Raw genomic sequence first — 17,671 nt, 5'->3', positions numbered from 1 at the left:
CAAAGGTCATAAAAAGACAATGAATTTATAGAGACATAATTCAGTTAAGCGTCTTATGGACAGAAGAATGATCTTAATATATCTTTTCATGTTATAATATAATTAGTTACTGTGAACATATACATATTGCAGAAAACGGAGTGTCTTAACACTAGGTTCTCTCTGCCTTTCCTTCACGGTATACTTATACATCATATAGCTAGGTAGGCAGAGCAGACGGCTTCATTATACTATGAAACATAAATCAACTACATTCAATAATTACAAACAACTTAAAAAACAATCAATGATAAGATGTAACGGGGTGCAACCCAAATCAGACAGACAACAAAGGACATGGGCCTGGGCGTCTAGACTAGGGTTGGGTTAGGTTAGTGCACCGACGTGGACCCTCGGTCAACAACCGTCGGGGGCACGTTGAGAAGAATCTAATTAAGTAAAAATTAAAACGAATTTAACAGGTTTATGTGAGAAATATTTGGCCTCATATAGTACATACAGTGAATTGGATTGAATGGGTAGGTGGTTTGGAAATTAAATATTAGCAATACCTCAAGTGAGAATCGAATTTACAACTTACTGCGCATACGGAGGAAATTAAAGATACGATGATTTTACTTACACGTGAAAAATACAACCTCAGTATTAGTATAAACAATTAAAAACATTCTTATCTATTACTAATAATCTATTCGCTGATTGATAAAAACGTAAAAGAGGACAAGAATCATTTATCATTAAGTGCTTTAAATATCTACGTCGCCAGACACCATGCAAGCGCAGCGACAGTGTGTCTGACCAAACAGATTATCTGAATGCCAGGTCTAAGTAATGTCATGTAGAAAAAGTATCAATTATTTTTAGTAGCAGAGGGAATAGACACTTCATTCTTTCGTTCTCCACTTTTTACCCAATTTTAGAGGCATTGCGTGTTGAGTGGCGGTACTCAACGCCGCGTTATGCCTCTATACCAGAGAAAAGAAATAAAAATATATTTTTTTATTTCTTTAGGTGGGAATCGAACTCATAACCGGTCGCGTTTACACACACCTAAGACCATGTATATTCACATTGTTTTTAAACCTCACACTACCAAGATAGTCAATCTCCTGCTTTCCTCGGAACAAAAGACAATGCATGTTTATTATCCTGAGGGAAAGAACCCAAAATCATTATGATCATGATCCAATTCCACTGCACCTCAATAGCCACAACATATAGAATTTTTTCACTTTAAAAAAGTATAATTATTATTTACATAATATAAAAAACAAAATATAATTATTAAAATATAATATTTCCTAGTAACATTTACTTTTGGTCTACTTGAGTAAATTTGTAGAATTAAATATTGCAAAATAATAAACAATACTCCTTTATTATTAAAATTCTTTAAATATATTTATTACTTTAATTCCAATGATTTTAATCGTTTCTTTATGCACATTTCTTACCTGACTGTGGCAAAGCTAAAAAAGAAGTGATATGCTTCTCGTGCGTTCTATATAATTCTTTATTGTCCATTCCTATGTTCCCTTGCAACAGTTTCACTTGTGAACAATTAGCTTTTAATAAATTATATGTTTTTGATGGTGCAATTGGTGCAACGGTGTTATTAGATTTATTAATTTAGTTTTAGCAGTCAGGTTTTTTTTGCTTTGTTTATAATTTAGTTGTTGTCATATTCTATTGTTTGACATTATTGATAGATCTCCTAATACACCATGAAAACACATATGAATATAAATTTAACAAATTAATAATTGTTCAAATACAACAATTATCCTCTATGAGAGTGAAAACAAAATGAACCAAGTGAAAAACATTCTGATCCTCTCCACTCCCTGTTCCTGATCCCTGCTACATTTTTCAGATTTTGCCTGTTTAGTAGAGTCTATCAGAATAACAATTTACATATAATAATGTCCTTGAGAGGAGGTATAAACCACAATTGTCATGTTTTAGTCAAACATTGTACTATTACTTTTTTACAATGTACTATTATCTTGGGATCATCTTATATGTGACAAGAAACTGTGCAAGTGTACTTGCAACCAGTGTAGTTTTAGAAGCCAAGCTGATCTCTGTCCCTTATAAAAATATATATTAATTATTGACGATGAATAGTCCTAATCACCAAATTCTTACCGTATATTTAGGAAGCATTGTATAAAATGCAAAAAGTATTGTAAAAATAAAAAATCCAGGGTGTTAAAATGTGATAGTTGCTGATACAAATATATTTTAAAAATACCTGAAGTAAAAGACCTGAATTCTCACACATTACAAAACATAACAAATTTTATAATTTTAAAAGGTTCCTGTAACCACCAGAGGCAATCTTAATTATTATAAAAAAATAAGTACAAAATGGAGTGTCTTAACACTCTCCAACTCTTTCTTTTGTCCAGACAGCCAGAAGTGGAAAGATACAAAAACTATAGAATTTTTATTTCATGTGTAGTGTTCAATTTTTAAAGAGAGTAAAGTAAATTTTATCATTCATCAAATGAAAATTAAATTTAACCATATATTGGTTCCTTAATTTACTGTAAACTCCATATTTAAAATGACTAATCTTAAATATTTTTTTAGATAGAAACCATAAAGTCAAATGAGTAATAATTTAGTCCAATGTATAATATTATTTGAAAATGCAACAGAATCATTTTATTCCACATAGCTGTAAACGAATTACGTATAATTACGCGTCACACAAAATTTTGACCAACAAGTTTTGATTTGAGCTCTAAATAGATTAAGTATCTTATAAAATAAAAGTAAAGAATAATAACAATATACGAAGTTATTGATATATTATGCCTACATCCGAAATGAATGTTTATTTTAATGATATGATAATTCGTAACTTTTGTCTGCCATTTCTGAGGAGAGACCTTGTAATGTATTGAACGATTTTTTTATTCAATTAAATAGTGTATAGCATAAAGAATCAAATAAATAAACGAATTTAATACAATTTAACGCTTAATAAATACAGCTATCATTTATATTCGCATGTTGATACAAAATATACGATCAGCTGATTTCTTTGTTTGAGTTATGAGGCAGAGTCTATCGCGTAACATAACGCCAAAATGTTGACAAGTTAGGCTATCTAGGCAACTTATACGCTAAGTAGGACTATATGCATGTTAAAACGACTTTATAGTAAATTATTATAGAGTTTCGCAAATAAGTAATCCATAAACAAACCTTGAATCTTACCTTTGTAGTGCACTCGTAGATTATTTTGCGATAGCCCGATGTAGCTGAACTTGTCCTTAGTGCTCCAGGACCTCGGCAATGGCGTTTCGTCCTCGTTCACATTGGGATAGAGTAATTTTAAACGGTCTAAATTATCACTTTGCACTTGATTTTGGGAATCCATCGTCCCCCGTCCACTACCCATCGCAGCCATTTCTAATTTCCGTAATTCATGACTGTCAGTGACGTCACATCCAGTAGTACAGTTTCGTGTCACAGATGGCAGCGGCAGCATACAGTTTGAACAGGTTATAAAATTAAGAAAGTAATTGTTTAAGGCTTAGTCTGTGGTAAAATTATGAAAATATTAGTGAAATTACTTTATTAAATTAATTTATATTTCAATATGATTATTATAGAAAATTCATAGAACCTAAAGCATGATAATTGTAATAATTTAATTTCAATAAATACTATGATCTAGTTCTACATTTTTACCATAGTACAGAAAATTATTAACATATATTTTTTCCGAAAAGACATTCTGTTCTCCACTTTTCATCCAGATTTAAAATATTATATATTGAATGGAGAAACTCAATGCCATAACTAAAATGAATTATTAAAAAAATAAAATTTTAAATGAATAATAAGTAACATTACACAAGACAATTGTAATATTTTTTTGCGTTATTATATAAAAAAACAAAGTACTGAAATGAAACTATAAATAATTTTAAAAAATCAAAATACACCATGGTGACTTACTGACTATTATTAAATACACAAAATATTTCTTTTATTACGCTTAAGGGCTTAAACTGGTCTACAAAAGTCTCAATAATGTTTGTTTATAACGTAAACCTTTCCCTAAAATATCACTTTGTCATAATTATTTAAATTTATACATTGAAGCGTTTTTTTTATACATTAAACACTACGATTAGAGCAACAAATGTAATAAAAGGTAAAAGTCTCTGCATACCTTTAAAAAAACTTTCTGCATAAAAAATTGTAAAAAGTTTTTTTTACTTAAAAAATTGTAAATATATGTCGATACACTCATGATTACCACAGTTTCAAGACAAAATACTTGTATTTGTTTTCTTGGTTTTGTTTTGAAATGAAGAGAAGTGAAATAAAATAAATACGACTTAAGTTATTTTAAGTAATTAAAAGTTTTCTCATTTTCTCCAATGATAATAAAGTTTTAGGTACGTTAAGTACCGCTGATAAAATATCTAGATAATATATAGATAATCACTACAGACACAATCGGTTATTGAAAGATAAATCTTGATAACGTAACCAAATCACAAAATATATGTTAAATTGTTTGAAAATGCATAACGTTAAACCGAAATATGTAAAAAATATTGAATCAAAAATTGAATCTAAATTGAAACTAATTAGACAACCCAACACTGATTTGTTAGATATAAAGCAATTATATTTTGACGGGATTTTGGAGGTAAATTATTAATTTCCTTTGTTTTAGCTTCACGCCGCGCGTGTTAAAGTTTTCAAGATATTGCACGTTGAGTGGCAGAATGTAACGCCGCGCTATGGAGGCAATGAAAATAATTCCTTTCCTGAGTAGGAATCTCAGAACCTTCACGTTTAAAGTCAGATTCGTTTTCGCTTATCAATTATTAATTAATTTTAGATTTACCAGGAAGCGTTTCAATGTTTAATTGATTATGCAGTGACACAATCTTCGTTACTGTGTAAAATTAAAAATGCCTATGAAGACGCTATACGCGTTAGGGATGACCGTATTAGCCAATTCATAACACAGGATGTGAGTATTTTTATATAAAAATTCATTATGTTTAAAATATATGTACAAGCATTTTTCTAAATTAAATATATGTATAGACCAAGCACTTATTTAGTAACTATTGTTAATAAAAGAAAAGAAAATCCTTAATATCAATTTTACTAATATAACATAGTACGTAATACGTATTTCATCACCCACACAGGTAACATAAAGCCATGAGCCCATGATCATCGCGACGTTAAATTTATTATAATGCAAATTATACTTATATTCAAAATATTTTAGTTATTTAAACAAGTTTTAAGCAACAGTTTTAGAAAATTTACTTTTTTATGTGGAATAACAATGTTTTGAAAACTTCAAAGCTATGATTATATATTGCATTGCAATTTCATTTCATATAAATAGCTTAAAAGATGTTTTAATAAGTTTAATTAACTTTCCACAATTATTTCATTATCGTTTATTTAATTTATTATGTATTGCAATCAATTTATTTTTAAACTGCGCGGTGCTTTATATCTGACAGCACAATTTATGTTTGACAGTAACAAGTTGTTATTATTTTATCACGATTGTTTTAATTTTTATATCAATTGCTTATTTATTTGTTATTCCACTGATAATAATTAGTCCTATTATGTGTTAGATAATTATTATTTTCACAAAAAAATGCCATAACGAAACTAAATCAACTAAAGTTCTAATAAGAAAAGAATATGGCAGCATTTCAACCGCTAAAAAATAGAGTTTACGTTCTCGATGGAGGTTTTTCTTCACAAATATCTCGTCATGTGGGGACTACTGCGGATGGTGATCCCCTGTGGAGCGCACGATTTCTCCAAACAAATCAAGACGATGTTGCTAAAACACACCTAGATTTTATAAAAGCCGGCGCGGATATTATCAGCACCAATACCTATCAAGCCTCAGTTGCTGGATTTGTTAAACATCTTGGTGTATCTGAAGATCAAGGATTTGGAATAATTCGACGTGCTGTTGAGCTTGCAAAATCTGCTCGAGACAAATATAAAGAAGAATGTATTCAAAATAATGTTCCTTATCGTGATATATTGATAGCAGGCTCTGTCGGTCCGTACGGTGCATATTTACATGATGGGTCAGAGTATACAGGAGCTTATGCTGATAGAACACCTGAAAAGGTTATGGCAGAATGGCATAAACCTCGCATTGAAACACTTATAATATCTGGGGTAGATCTACTGGCATTTGAAACTATTCCTTGCCAAAAAGAAGCTTTAGTTTTAATAAATATATTAAAAGATTATCCAAATATGAAAGCTTGGATTTCTTTAAGTTGTAAAGATGATAATTGTCTAGCCCACGGGGAACACTTTCAGACAGTGGCCCGAAACTGTTGGAAAGTTAATTCAGAACAATTAATAGCTGTTGGTGTCAATTGCTGTTCTCCCAAAATTGTAGCTAATTTAATAAATGGTATAAGTAAAGATATTGAGCCTCCTATACCTATAGTTACTTATCCAAATTCAGGAGAAAAATATAACCCACAAATGGGATGGATTGATAAAGACAAATGTGAATCATTAGATACATTTGTCTCTCATTGGTTAGATCTGGGAGTTAGGTATATTGGAGGCTGTTGTAGGACTTATGCTGAAGATATTACAAATATAAGAACTCAAGTAGAAGCTTTCACCCCAAAGCTTTCTTAAATATACCACAATTAAAATGATGAACAGCTGGCTGGCTGGATATAGCAGGGCTTGCAAAGACAACATAGGGTTAAAGCTTTATTCCTTGAATTTCAAAAATAGCTCAATGCTACACTTAGTGAAATAAGATTGGAGAAAATAATTAATTCTGCTGATTGAATATAAAAACCTTGCTTGACTATTCACAACAACATAATTTTTTTTATTATTAATAACATTTATTTAATATATATTTGTTAAATATGTACTGTAAAACCATATAGAAATCAATATTTCTTTATGTGTATGAAAGAATTGAATTGAGTTTTTTTTAATTTTTTCGCACACTTTTGATTGACAAATTGCAGCATTGAGTTCTGCCTAAGCTTAATGTCTGGAAATTGGGTGACATGTGGGTAATAGAGTGAATGTGTGAGTGAACATACACTATGCAAGTGTGATGCAATAAATATATGGATGGAATATTCACTTAATGTATAAAACCTATTTTATACAACATATTTTGCAGAAAGTATTTGGCATATCTGTAAAAAAGAAACAAAGAGATGATAAAATGAGACTGCTGATGAAAGAGAATCAAGACTTACAAGAAGAAAATCTAAAATTATCTTTTGAGATATCAAAACTAAAAAAAGAATTAGGAAAGGTACTGCACTTTGTGCATTTACTTTATTTTGATACTATAAATGTTGTGATTGTTGTTGTTATTATGTTTATCATATTATATTTACATGTTTTATGGGTCTTAATGATGTTTATTTTTTCCATCCCTTTAATGTTGGTCATTTAATTTAAGGTATATCTTCTGTACACAAATTCTTAAAAATGTTAGCCGTATACAAGGCATTTTGCTTTACTTTTATGTTTTATTATTACGCTGTATCCCATACTTTGATTTCTTAATGTTCGCCACTTCTCCCTCTCTTATATTTATTTATAAGAGAATATGGTAATAATTAAAAATCATTGTTTGTCCTGATAAGTACAAAACTCTGCATTGAGTTTTACTATTTATGCTGCCACTATGTTATATTTTGCAATAAATATTATTTAAGATATTGTATTAGTGATGTTGGGTTATGTTTTGCAACCTAGAACAGAAAGACAAATAGATTTGTACAGTCTTAAAATAATACATTCTTTTTCACTACCGTTATCTAATATCGAATTACTTTTTCGTTGTTGTATATAATAATAATATTAAAAAATAATATTCTTAGAGTTTTTTTTGTAATTCTAGCAAAAAGATGATAAATTTTCCGATTATTTAATTCTAATGAAAGAGCGCGACGCCCGGTACACGCTTTATTTTGAAAATGTAGCGCTGCAACTGAAACTACGAGAGCTTGATGGTAGCTCCAGTAGCTCAGTAGATGACGCGTACAGGGACCCTGTTGTATTGAGGATAGCGTTGGATCGATGCCGGTAATTTTTATAAAATGATATTGGTTTCGAAAGTAAAATGGCTTTATGAAAATATATTGTAGAAAATTAAAATCCCTTTTTATTAATTAATATTTTTTCTTAGCTTCACTGTATCCCACACATAGCAGGGTAGGCGGAGAGAACCTAGGAACCCTGTGCTAAGACCTTCAACGCCTCGCTTTGTTTCGTTACCAGAAAGAGAAAATAAAAATATTAAATGTTACATTTCCTGGAGCGGGAATTCAATCCACAACCTATGACGTTTGGTACCTTATAATGAATAAATTATGAAGATATATATTCTATACATTTTTTGACGATACGTAAAAAAAGTAACTTTAAAATTTCCACTAATGAAAATCTTACATCCCGAGTCAAAGATGTTATTTAGATTGTCGAATTTATTCACTTTCTACAATTACACACATTACCTATAAAAATATGTTATACAGCACTTGGTATAGATTCGAATCTTACGTCAGATCGAAAAAGAAGACAAAAAGTAGTTTCTGTTAAGCTCATAATAATTAGTTGAAGATATAATATCTATATATAAGTAACTGGATACCTATCAGGTATCGGTAGCTACAACGATGACGATATTCTTCTAACATAGACATAACATTTTAGGGAACAGTTATCTACTGCTCAAAATGAATTAAAAAGGATGGAAGAGGAATATGCAGAAACAGTACCGCGCCGGGAATATGACAATCTTGATGGAAAACTGTACGACCTTTCTAAAAAACTTAGGGCTTTAACCACTGAGCATGAGGGGTTACAGACTACATACAAACGAGCTTTAGGTAAAATTCAACTGACAATTACCACTGATCAATAAGGCTGAAGGAACCTAAAGATCGCCAAGTTATGATTAACTTTCTAGGCATTCCATGTTGATTGGTAGGGGAACTCAAAACTGCGTTTTATTTTGTTACCAGAGCTAGAACTAGAGCTAGAGCTAGAATATTTTATAAAAAATATTTTCTTCTTTTAGCTTTAAAAAAAGTGGTTGAAGAAGAGTTAGTAGATTGTAAAGAGAGGTGTCGGGAGTTAGAGCGCTCAGGTACTCCGCGGCCGCAGTGGGAGATATGCGCGGACTTCATCAGTGGAGGAAGGGAAAGGTGAGTTTTATTCATAGGCGTGGAAAGTGGGAGATGTGCCCACCCCAGAATAGTCTGGTGCCCACCACAGAAATTTTACTATCAAAATATTTGCTCCTAATAAATAATTAGTTCATTAAAAAAACTCATTCCATTTTCTTCGTTCTTCTGCATGTACCTATGGTATATAGATGGTGGCAATTGGCCAGCGGGCTGTCTTCGCGAGACGTGCTCAGAGTGTTGCTGAAGGAGCTCGGTCCGGCCGCTGAGAGCGAGCACTTGGAGTATTTTGATGGACTTGTAAGTACCTAATATTTTTGTTAATATGATTTGTATTTGTAAATTTATGCTTAAGTAAGTACTGTATGTATAAACAAGTCACAGATCTACTATTTTCTAAACTCTTTTTATAAAGAAAGATAATTGGTTATAACATCACAATATCAAGATTTTATTACCCACGTTCTGTATTTCATTGAAATAGAATCTACATATGAGCTAATCTTGCACTTTTCCTCTTATTACAATAAATTCTATTCTATTACATTCAATTATTGTATATATAACTTATATTAAGATGATTTTTCATAATTAAGATCATTGGTTACCTTATAGGGCTCAGACCCCATAATCCCGCCATACCTGCGTCACGAGGGCCGCGTCCGCAACCTGCGCCTGTCGCGGCGCGAGCTCAGCGTCCTCATCAACGACATATGGACGGGGAAGCTGAATAAGCGGGACGTAGCGCTGCAGGACTATGTCACCAGGTATTTCGAGGAGAGGTGAGTAAGGGTTTAGGGTAAATCTGTTTGTATTTTGTATATTTGCTATTTTAACCGACTTCTTTTTTCAAAAAGAAGAAGGTTCTATATTTTTAACTCTAAGATAGGTTTGTTGGATTCTATTAGATTCTCTTTTGATTATTTAGTATAATAAAATTAATAATTGATAATTTGTAAATAATGGTCGAATTCAATGCTTTGATTTAATTCTAAAAAATTATATTCTATAAAATCTGAATTTCCTTTGACTTAGGCCGAACCCACAACCATCAAATATACTAACATTTTACAGTCATTGATACGATTGGGTATAATGCCAATTAATCGTCAAATATTAATAAAAGAATGTTCTACCTAATCCTGGTTCACTAGATACCAGCAATCCTCAATTCGAGCAGAATGGGCGTACAACTTATGTGCTGGAGCAGAACAAATGCTAGATGAGCCCCAAGTTAAACTATTCTGGGGCGTCCTCCACGGACACCTCAGTGAGGATATATATTGGGGGCTTCGAGCTCAGTGGTATAGTTTAAAGGAACAAATGTATAAACATAGTAAGGATGGAGAGGTATTGCAGCGTGTTTAAGATTTTTAGTTATATATTGTTCTTTATTTATACAATAATCATTTCTATAATATACTTGTAAATGGTGCAAAATATGCCAATATATATTTACAGGAATCTGTAGCGTATTAAGTAGTCACAAAATGTGGTTATTCGCAAAAAAGCAATATGTACTTATGTCTTTAAGTAATAACTAGTTGTATTTAATCTAGCTGTCACAATATTCAATATAATTTACTAAACTATTTAGTTCTTCTACATCTTCTTTAACTATATATATTTTTATTGTATCTAAGACAATAACAATAGAAGAATTTGAGAAAGTAACCAGAGCAGCCTTTCCATTAAAGAGCGAAGTTGACTTGAAAAACGTAGTAGACGTAATGAAGAAACAATTGAAGTTGAAACTGAATGCTATTGAAGTGAACTTGGACAAACTGTTTTATGAAGTAGGTATAGTAATTTGTTGGTAATTTTAGCTTATTTTGCCGTATTTAGATACATTGTGTGTTAGGCTGCGGATTTTAATGCCGTACTTTTTTAATATTACCACTGACATTAGGTATATTATTTTTTTCAATTAATTTTGTAGTCTTCTTCAAATAGAACCAATACATTTTTGTATTTAAATAGTATAGTTTTACTATGGAAATTCAACTCACAACCGAAACAAATGTAGCTAGATTTACTATGTTTGATTTAAATTTCAAATACTATTCAATATATATTTTTGGTCCTTCGAGCCATCCTATAAAAATTTGGCCACAACTCTTCCAGAATGAAGAAGGCTTCGACCGCACAGACCTAGCTCGCGAACTACATCGTCAAAGACAACTCGCTCAAGACAAATATTTACGAGAAGTTGTAGCCGTACTCAGTACAAAGCATCAACAACATCTCCGTGTGAATGTATCTGTGGATGCTCTTAGACGTGCCTTTGCTATTGTTGATCCGGCTATAGGTGAGGTTTTAATGTTGTGGATTTTGTTTGCTATATTTATTTGGAATATATTGGAATTTGAAACCCAAAATCATCATCTTCTGTTTAATCATTCACAGATCCTGATTTCTTTTTGAAAAATGTAAAAAGGACACAGAAATTAAACATAAATGTGTTCCTACTAACAATTTAAGGTAGTTTTTTTCATTGCAAATGGTAAAATACTGCATTCTTCACCTTCTACCAATTCTAAAGATACAACTTCTAGCGTTATATAATCTGCGCGAATATAAAACAGTATTTTTTTTAACGTAGCAAGTTAAACAGAGGAAATCTAGGAATCTAGTGTGATTTTCACTTTCCCCGTTCCCTACCTGAACTATTAATATGTTTTTTATACAAATACACATTAAATCCACTACTATCACGTAAACAGTCGGAATAGCCTAACGTATATTTATTCTGTTTTCCAGATCATATTCGCATGGAGCGTTACATCCGCTGGGCGTTTTCAGATCAAACCTCAGAATTAAATACAATTTGTCCTCTACCATTGCGCACACTACTCGCCCGTCTCGCCGCCGGAGACATTGAACGTGTGGGCCCAAGATACAAAGCCACACGGCGATATCATAAATAAATGTTCGATAATCTTTAAATTAGGAGCTACCCAAGTAATTTATTTTGTCATTATTGTTTTAAGGGATGCAAAGATTAGTTACTTTGAATATAATGAAATATTTTCTAAAATTCTGTATAGCATATAAATTTGTTAAGAAGTTAATTCACATCCTAATACTATTCAATACATATCCGCAACTTGCGTTCAAAAATCAAAATTATTTATAATAATTTAAATTTATTAAACAAAATTATTGTCAACTACACAAGTTTGTTATATTTTCAATATTAAATAAATATAACTAACATAAGTCATGTTAGTTTAATTTGCCCTTTCTAATATACCTACTAATAATATACTGTACCTACCTATTCGTTGATGCGATGCACATGCGTTATCTGAAATTTAAAATGTACTTAACTTTCTACGTCAGTTAGGGATGTTCGATAAATATCGAAAGAAACAGCTGTGAATGTTGATATTTGCAAATAGCAACATTCCTGTGGATTTCTATTTTGATTTTTATTCGCCAGATAAGACACAGTAGAGGCCGAGGCTTGAGACCGTCGTGTCGCAGCGGCATAATAGTGCGACTGTAATGCCATGGTTGTGGGTTTGGTCCGAACTCGAGGAAGTGAAATATTTATTTAAGTTTATGTTTCCATTTCTTCGCTCTGTTGTCGAGGCAAAGCGCGGCGTTGAGTTCTGCCACTCAACACGCAATGCCTCCAGAATTGGGCAGAAATCGGGGAACGGAGTGTCTTAACACCTCTGCCTACCCTGCTGTGTGCGGGACATAGCGTGAAGATGATTTAATTTAATTTATAGATAAGACTCAAAAAAATTATCATCAAATCTTATGAAGTTTATGCTTCAATAAAAGTTTGAATTCTTTCAATTGGCAACACTAATACAAGGTCACTCCTTATTCTGGTAAAATTGTAAATTTAACAATGACTGCCTCGACAGTTATTATGTACATATTAGATTTATAATATATTTAAAAGATAGAACAAAATGTAAAAGAATATAACTTTTTTAACATCGATACGTCGATGCTATGAGTGACATGAAATCGATATCAAAATATCAATGCCTTCTTACTAAGCATCGATGTTTATTAAATATCGATTAATATCGCATCCATGCCTACTGTTAGCCAAAGTCACAGAAAGTTGTCAAAAGTCAAATTTATGTCATAATATGTCATTGTCATAACAACACGTTTTTCACGCGGATATTTTTGTGTTTTATACATTTACATGTTTTATACTTTTATAAGAAAAAGCAAATTGATAAAATGAGTGATATACTAGAGAATGAAGAACCAGACAAAGATACTCTGTCGGCAGATGAAATAGACAAGATATTTAATAAACATTATAGTTTACTTGCAGAAACTGCGGTAACTTTAAAGAAAGTGTATATTACCAAACTAAGCGTTACAAAGTTAGTAAATATAAATTATACATTTTAATTTTAAAGTTAACGTCTTTTGCTATAGTTAATGTAAACAATTAATCTAATACTTTTGAAAGGTTAAAAGTAGTTAGACTTTTGTATGTTTTGCCCACGAATTTACTTACATTCACAAATATTTTATTTACGTTCTATATTATTATATCAATAATATGTAAACAAGATTATATACTACTTTAAAATAATAAGAATATTTTTGTTTTGCAGATCACTAAACATAGCAGTAGGTCTTGACAATAACAATATAGAAGTTTTCAAAGTAAATAATTCAAGTTTATCTCAAATATGTCAACTTAGTGGCCATAGCAAAACCTTAACTGAATTAGTTTTTAGTCCTAATGAGGATTATTTATTATATTCTATGGGTCATGATGAGATGAAGTTGTGGGATACGAGGACGAGTGGAATGTGTGTACAGACTTATAAAGGTATATATTTTAATTTAAAGTAATAGATTATGGAAGTGTCTTTATAGGAATGGGGTGTCTTAGCTCTAGGTTCTCAGGTTCCCCCTGCCTACAAGGAGATACAGAGTGAAGCAAGGAGGATAATTTGTTCAATTAAAATATTAAAGATATCAATACTAATATTATAAATCTGAAGAGATAGATTTTTGATTGTCATTTGATTGAACACCATAATATCAAGAACTACTAGTTCACTTTAACAATTGTTTACATGTTGAATAGCCCATTTACAGAGGATGGCTATATCCTCCATTATAAATTAAAAACTTAGAATGTGTAATTTGTCATATACTACTCTTAATTGTATTCATTTGGCTACACAAACAAACAAAGACATAGGAAAATCTAATAATAGAAATGGAAAAAATTGTCTCACATTCATGTAAAAACTGTGAAATGAATATACATGAAATTTCATAGCATATCTGATGTATACAGAATAAAACATACCAATACCAAGTATGTAAAGGTTTTGTGTAATTTAATACAAGGTTTGGTCATTGTAGAAGATAATGTATGCTTAAATTATTTGCAGACTTTTGCTACTTGAAACATATATTTTAAATACAATGTAAACAGGCCAGGCCATTTCCTGCTTTATTACAATCAATGTTTAGTTTGACATCAATTGATTGTGTCACAGTATTGTTATGTTAGTTTTTGTGACCCACATAATTTTATAAACATATAAATATATACAATGTAATACCTTTCTAAAATAATTAATAAAGAATGCAATTTTCATTAACCGAATCATTTATTTCAGATGAAAATGACACTCCCTTTAGGCCGTATGATGCAATGGACGTATCCTGCACAGGCCGAGTGCTCTGTGCGGGCAGTCAGCTGGTACAAGAGGATGCTTACCTTGTGTTCTGGGACAAGAGGAGCTCGGAGCCACTTGGCGGATATTGGAACTCACATACTGATGATATTACACAGGTGAAGGGTCAAGTTGATTATATATTTAATAGCAACAACTGGAACTCAAGCAACTGTTGAGTTTCTTGCCGGCTTTTCTCAGCAGAACTGCCTTCCGAACCAGTGGTAGCTTTTTGTTTATATGTTCATTCGACAATTCAAAAGTACTTATAATAATAGTCTATTTGAATAAAGAATATTTTGAATTTGAGTTTGAATACTTTCTTCAAACTAATTGTTGTCGCTAGTCATATGTCTCAAAAAATTGTTACATGTCTATTAAAAGAAACAAAGTACATATGAACAAAAACCAACATTTATTAAAAAATTATTAACATTTTCCAACTTACGATTTATACACATAAATTACGTACATATAAATTTTCTTAAGTTTCATTGTAGTAGATTGTATAAAATAATAATCGCGGTTGAAAGTCCAGATAACCGCGAGTCTGTATAACTGAGGGTTTCTACTGTAGAGGCTGTCGAGGCGCAGAGTACAAACCGTGCGACTATAAACACGAGAGTTGTGGTTTTCATTTCCACTAAGGGGAATGAAAATTTTTATATTTTCATTTCCTCACTCTGGTAAACAGTGGAGTTCCGCAACTTAAACTGGAATACCTCTAGTAATGTATCTTAATATTACATTTCCAGGTTATATATAGGATACAGTACGATTACTAACTCCTTTTATAAAAGTATATAATAGAAAATTAATATAAATTGCGCATGACATTGTTATAAATTCCAGGTAAAATTTCACAAAAACAAACCAGAAATCCTAGCAACGGGTTCTATAGATGGACTTCTAAATGTTTTCAACATTTTAGAGCCAACGGAAGACGATGCACTGACTTATTCACTTAATATAGAAAATTCTGTGGAAAAAATATCTTGGTTGAACGAAAACAAAGTGGGAGTTATTACTCCATCCAATGATTTACAAATATGGGACATTTCTTCGGGAGACATGATAAAGAGATATCCAAGAGACAAAATTGCTAGGAGTATAAAGGTAATTTTTATTATATATTGTGTTAGTTTAATTCTATCAACAAGGATAGTTTATGTTATGCATTTTGTAAAATTACAAAATAACTCTAGTAGTACAATATAAGAACCGTTGTGGCGTAGTGTAATAGTGAATGACTCCAAACGCGACGGTTGTGGGTTCCCACTCGCGAGAGTAAACAAAATTGTTATTTCCTCATTTTGTTCCCAAAAACGCGGCGTTAAGCTCCACCAACTCCTCACGCAATATCTTGAAAATAGGCGATGCGTGGGAAATGAAGTGTTCCTGAAGCTTCCCTACCAAGTGGTAGGTAGTGCGTGAAACTAAAAAGAAAGTTAATATAATATGTATACAAATATTTCAGAGACTAAGAGATGACGACTGCTATTTAGTAGATGCGTACACTTCTTCAGAAGATAAAACTGTTGTACTTGCGGGGTCCTACGGGGGTGATGGGTAAGTTTATATAACCTGACTGTTAATGAGATGTTATGGGTTCAATTATTATTAAATTATGCTTATTACAATAAGATAACTCTGGTCGATAACTTTGGTCCTATAATTTTAATAGACGCAATTTTAATTTAATAGTACTTTGGGGTATCTCGCAGAAGTTTGAAACAAACTTTGTTAAAAGTTAGGTACTATTTTATACCATGTGCACCTCATTTACCCATTTACTGTCAAAATGACCACCTCCTACATTTCTAAATGATTTCCTAATCAATACTTACCGATGTTGTTGATGATAAATACTTTCAGGTTTTCTTTTGTAACAATATTTTATGAAATATAATTATTTACAGACAGGTCTTGAGATCAGTTACTGAGTCTGGGAAAAAACTGCAACCGACTACCAATTTTACAAAAAACAAACAGATTGTTAGATGTTCTGCGTACTTAGACAAAGTAAGTATATACTAAAATGCCCATCTTATTAAAATAATTAAATTCCGCGATTGGAAATCGAACTTCCAACCATTATGTTCACAATTAATCATTGCCAATGTCAAACAATTGTGAAATTAAAAAAATATTACGTAATACATTTGATTGAGGTTGTCTTGACGACCCGTCGACGACGACAAAGTTGTCTGTAAACCACGACGGTTACGGATTCAATTCTCACTCCAGGAATTGAAAAATGTAATATTTTCATTTTCTCAGTCTTGTACAAAACAAAATATGGCATTAATGAAACGGAATCACGAGCGTATCTACTAATGTTTGGGGACGGAGTTTTTAGAGGGGGGATCCTGGACTTTAGCTTTGAACAAATATATTTGTGTAAAAGTTATTTTTCCGGATAAATTTTTTGTTAGTAAAATTGGAAGTGTAAATAACGGAAAACGCATTAACTTAACACTGGGTGCGAAGCAATAAAAATATTTTTTTCTCCCGAGTGGGAATCAAACCCACATCCCTTGCGATTATAGTTGACTTGTGATACTATTATATATTCTGTTGCGTTTCAGAATGATTTATTAATAACTGGCGGAGAGTCTGGTCTCATCTCCGTGTGGAATGCGGAGGGACAGGACAGTGATACTGAGAATGACGTGTCCAAGAAAATAAAATCTTCCCTCAAGTTACAAGATGTTAGACATAAACCTTATTAATATCGGATATGTCGTTTTATTTGACTTATTTTCTTTGTTATATTTTTAC

At 31.6% G+C, this 17,671-nt stretch overlaps 3 protein-coding genes across 6 annotated transcripts in view; 2 read left to right on the top strand and 1 right to left on the bottom strand.

Annotated features, from left to right (window-relative positions):
* RanBPM (Ran-binding protein M) overlaps nucleotides 1–3,471 on the bottom strand; it is a 42,810-nt gene extending 39,339 nt beyond the window's left edge. Inside the window, exon 1 of one of the 3 annotated variants that reach the window (XM_085197432.1) lies at nucleotides 3,229–3,471. In XM_085197432.1, the coding sequence (XP_085053558.1) occupies nucleotides 3,229–3,421 (193 nt within the window). In that variant the 5' untranslated portion in view covers nucleotides 3,422–3,471. The remainder of the gene's footprint in view (nucleotides 1–3,228) is intronic. The other 2 variants (XM_085197434.1, XM_085197433.1) reach the window with 2 other exon arrangements.
* Nucleotides 3,472–4,484: 1,013 nt separating this feature from the next.
* LOC146531824 (translin-associated factor X-interacting protein 1-like) lies at nucleotides 4,485–12,433 on the top strand. Of its 2 annotated transcripts, XM_085197714.1 has the most exons (12): nucleotides 4,485–4,678; nucleotides 4,874–5,008; nucleotides 7,193–7,330; nucleotides 7,925–8,109; nucleotides 8,740–8,915; nucleotides 9,107–9,233; nucleotides 9,404–9,512; nucleotides 9,828–9,994; nucleotides 10,367–10,562; nucleotides 10,856–11,008; nucleotides 11,337–11,520; nucleotides 11,973–12,433. In XM_085197714.1, the coding sequence occupies exons 1-12, from the start codon at nucleotides 4,532–4,534 to the stop codon at nucleotides 12,137–12,139; spliced, it is 1,884 nt and encodes a 627-aa protein (XP_085053840.1). In that variant the 5' UTR covers nucleotides 4,485–4,531; the 3' UTR covers nucleotides 12,140–12,433. The 2 variants fall into 2 exon arrangements, with proteins under 2 accessions (XP_085053840.1, XP_085053842.1); XM_085197716.1 differs by lacking the exons at nucleotides 4,485–4,678; nucleotides 4,874–5,008 and adding an exon at nucleotides 5,515–6,654.
* Nucleotides 12,434–13,308: 875 nt separating this feature from the next.
* LOC146531823 (WD repeat-containing protein 89) lies at nucleotides 13,309–17,629 on the top strand. The gene is made up of 7 exons (XM_085197711.1): nucleotides 13,309–13,570; nucleotides 13,808–14,028; nucleotides 14,834–15,009; nucleotides 15,743–16,006; nucleotides 16,368–16,459; nucleotides 16,810–16,912; nucleotides 17,479–17,629. The coding sequence occupies exons 1-7, from the start codon at nucleotides 13,422–13,424 to the stop codon at nucleotides 17,620–17,622; spliced, it is 1,149 nt and encodes a 382-aa protein (XP_085053837.1). The 5' UTR covers nucleotides 13,309–13,421; the 3' UTR covers nucleotides 17,623–17,629.
* The last annotated feature ends 42 nt before the right edge of the window (nucleotides 17,630–17,671 follow it).

This window comes from Heliconius melpomene, chromosome 14, assembly GCF_056956725.1.
Source record: "Heliconius melpomene rosina isolate 202511_hmr_F chromosome 14, ASM5695672v1, whole genome shotgun sequence".
NCBI lineage: Eukaryota > Metazoa > Arthropoda > Insecta > Lepidoptera > Nymphalidae > Heliconius > Heliconius melpomene.
The sequence above is the reverse complement of the archived record's forward strand: the minus strand, read 5'-3'. Positions and strand labels throughout refer to the sequence as shown.

Coding starts and splice junctions, on each gene's coding strand:
- LOC146531824 (XM_085197716.1), top strand. CDS start 5,710: ATGGCAGCATTTCAACCGCTAAAAAATAGAGTTTACGTTCTCGATGGA. Junction 8,916..9,106: donor TACATACAAACGAGCTTTAG/GTAAAATTCAAC, acceptor TTCTTCTTTTAG/CTTTAAAAAAAGTGGTTGAA. Junction 11,521..11,972: donor TATTGTTGATCCGGCTATAG/GTGAGGTTTTAA, acceptor TCTGTTTTCCAG/ATCATATTCGCATGGAGCGT.
- LOC146531823 (XM_085197711.1), top strand. CDS start 13,422: ATGAGTGATATACTAGAGAATGAAGAACCAGACAAAGATACTCTGTCG. Junction 13,571..13,807: donor ACCAAACTAAGCGTTACAAA/GTTAGTAAATAT, acceptor TTTGTTTTGCAG/ATCACTAAACATAGCAGTAG. Junction 16,460..16,809: donor GGGTCCTACGGGGGTGATGG/GTAAGTTTATAT, acceptor AATTATTTACAG/ACAGGTCTTGAGATCAGTTA.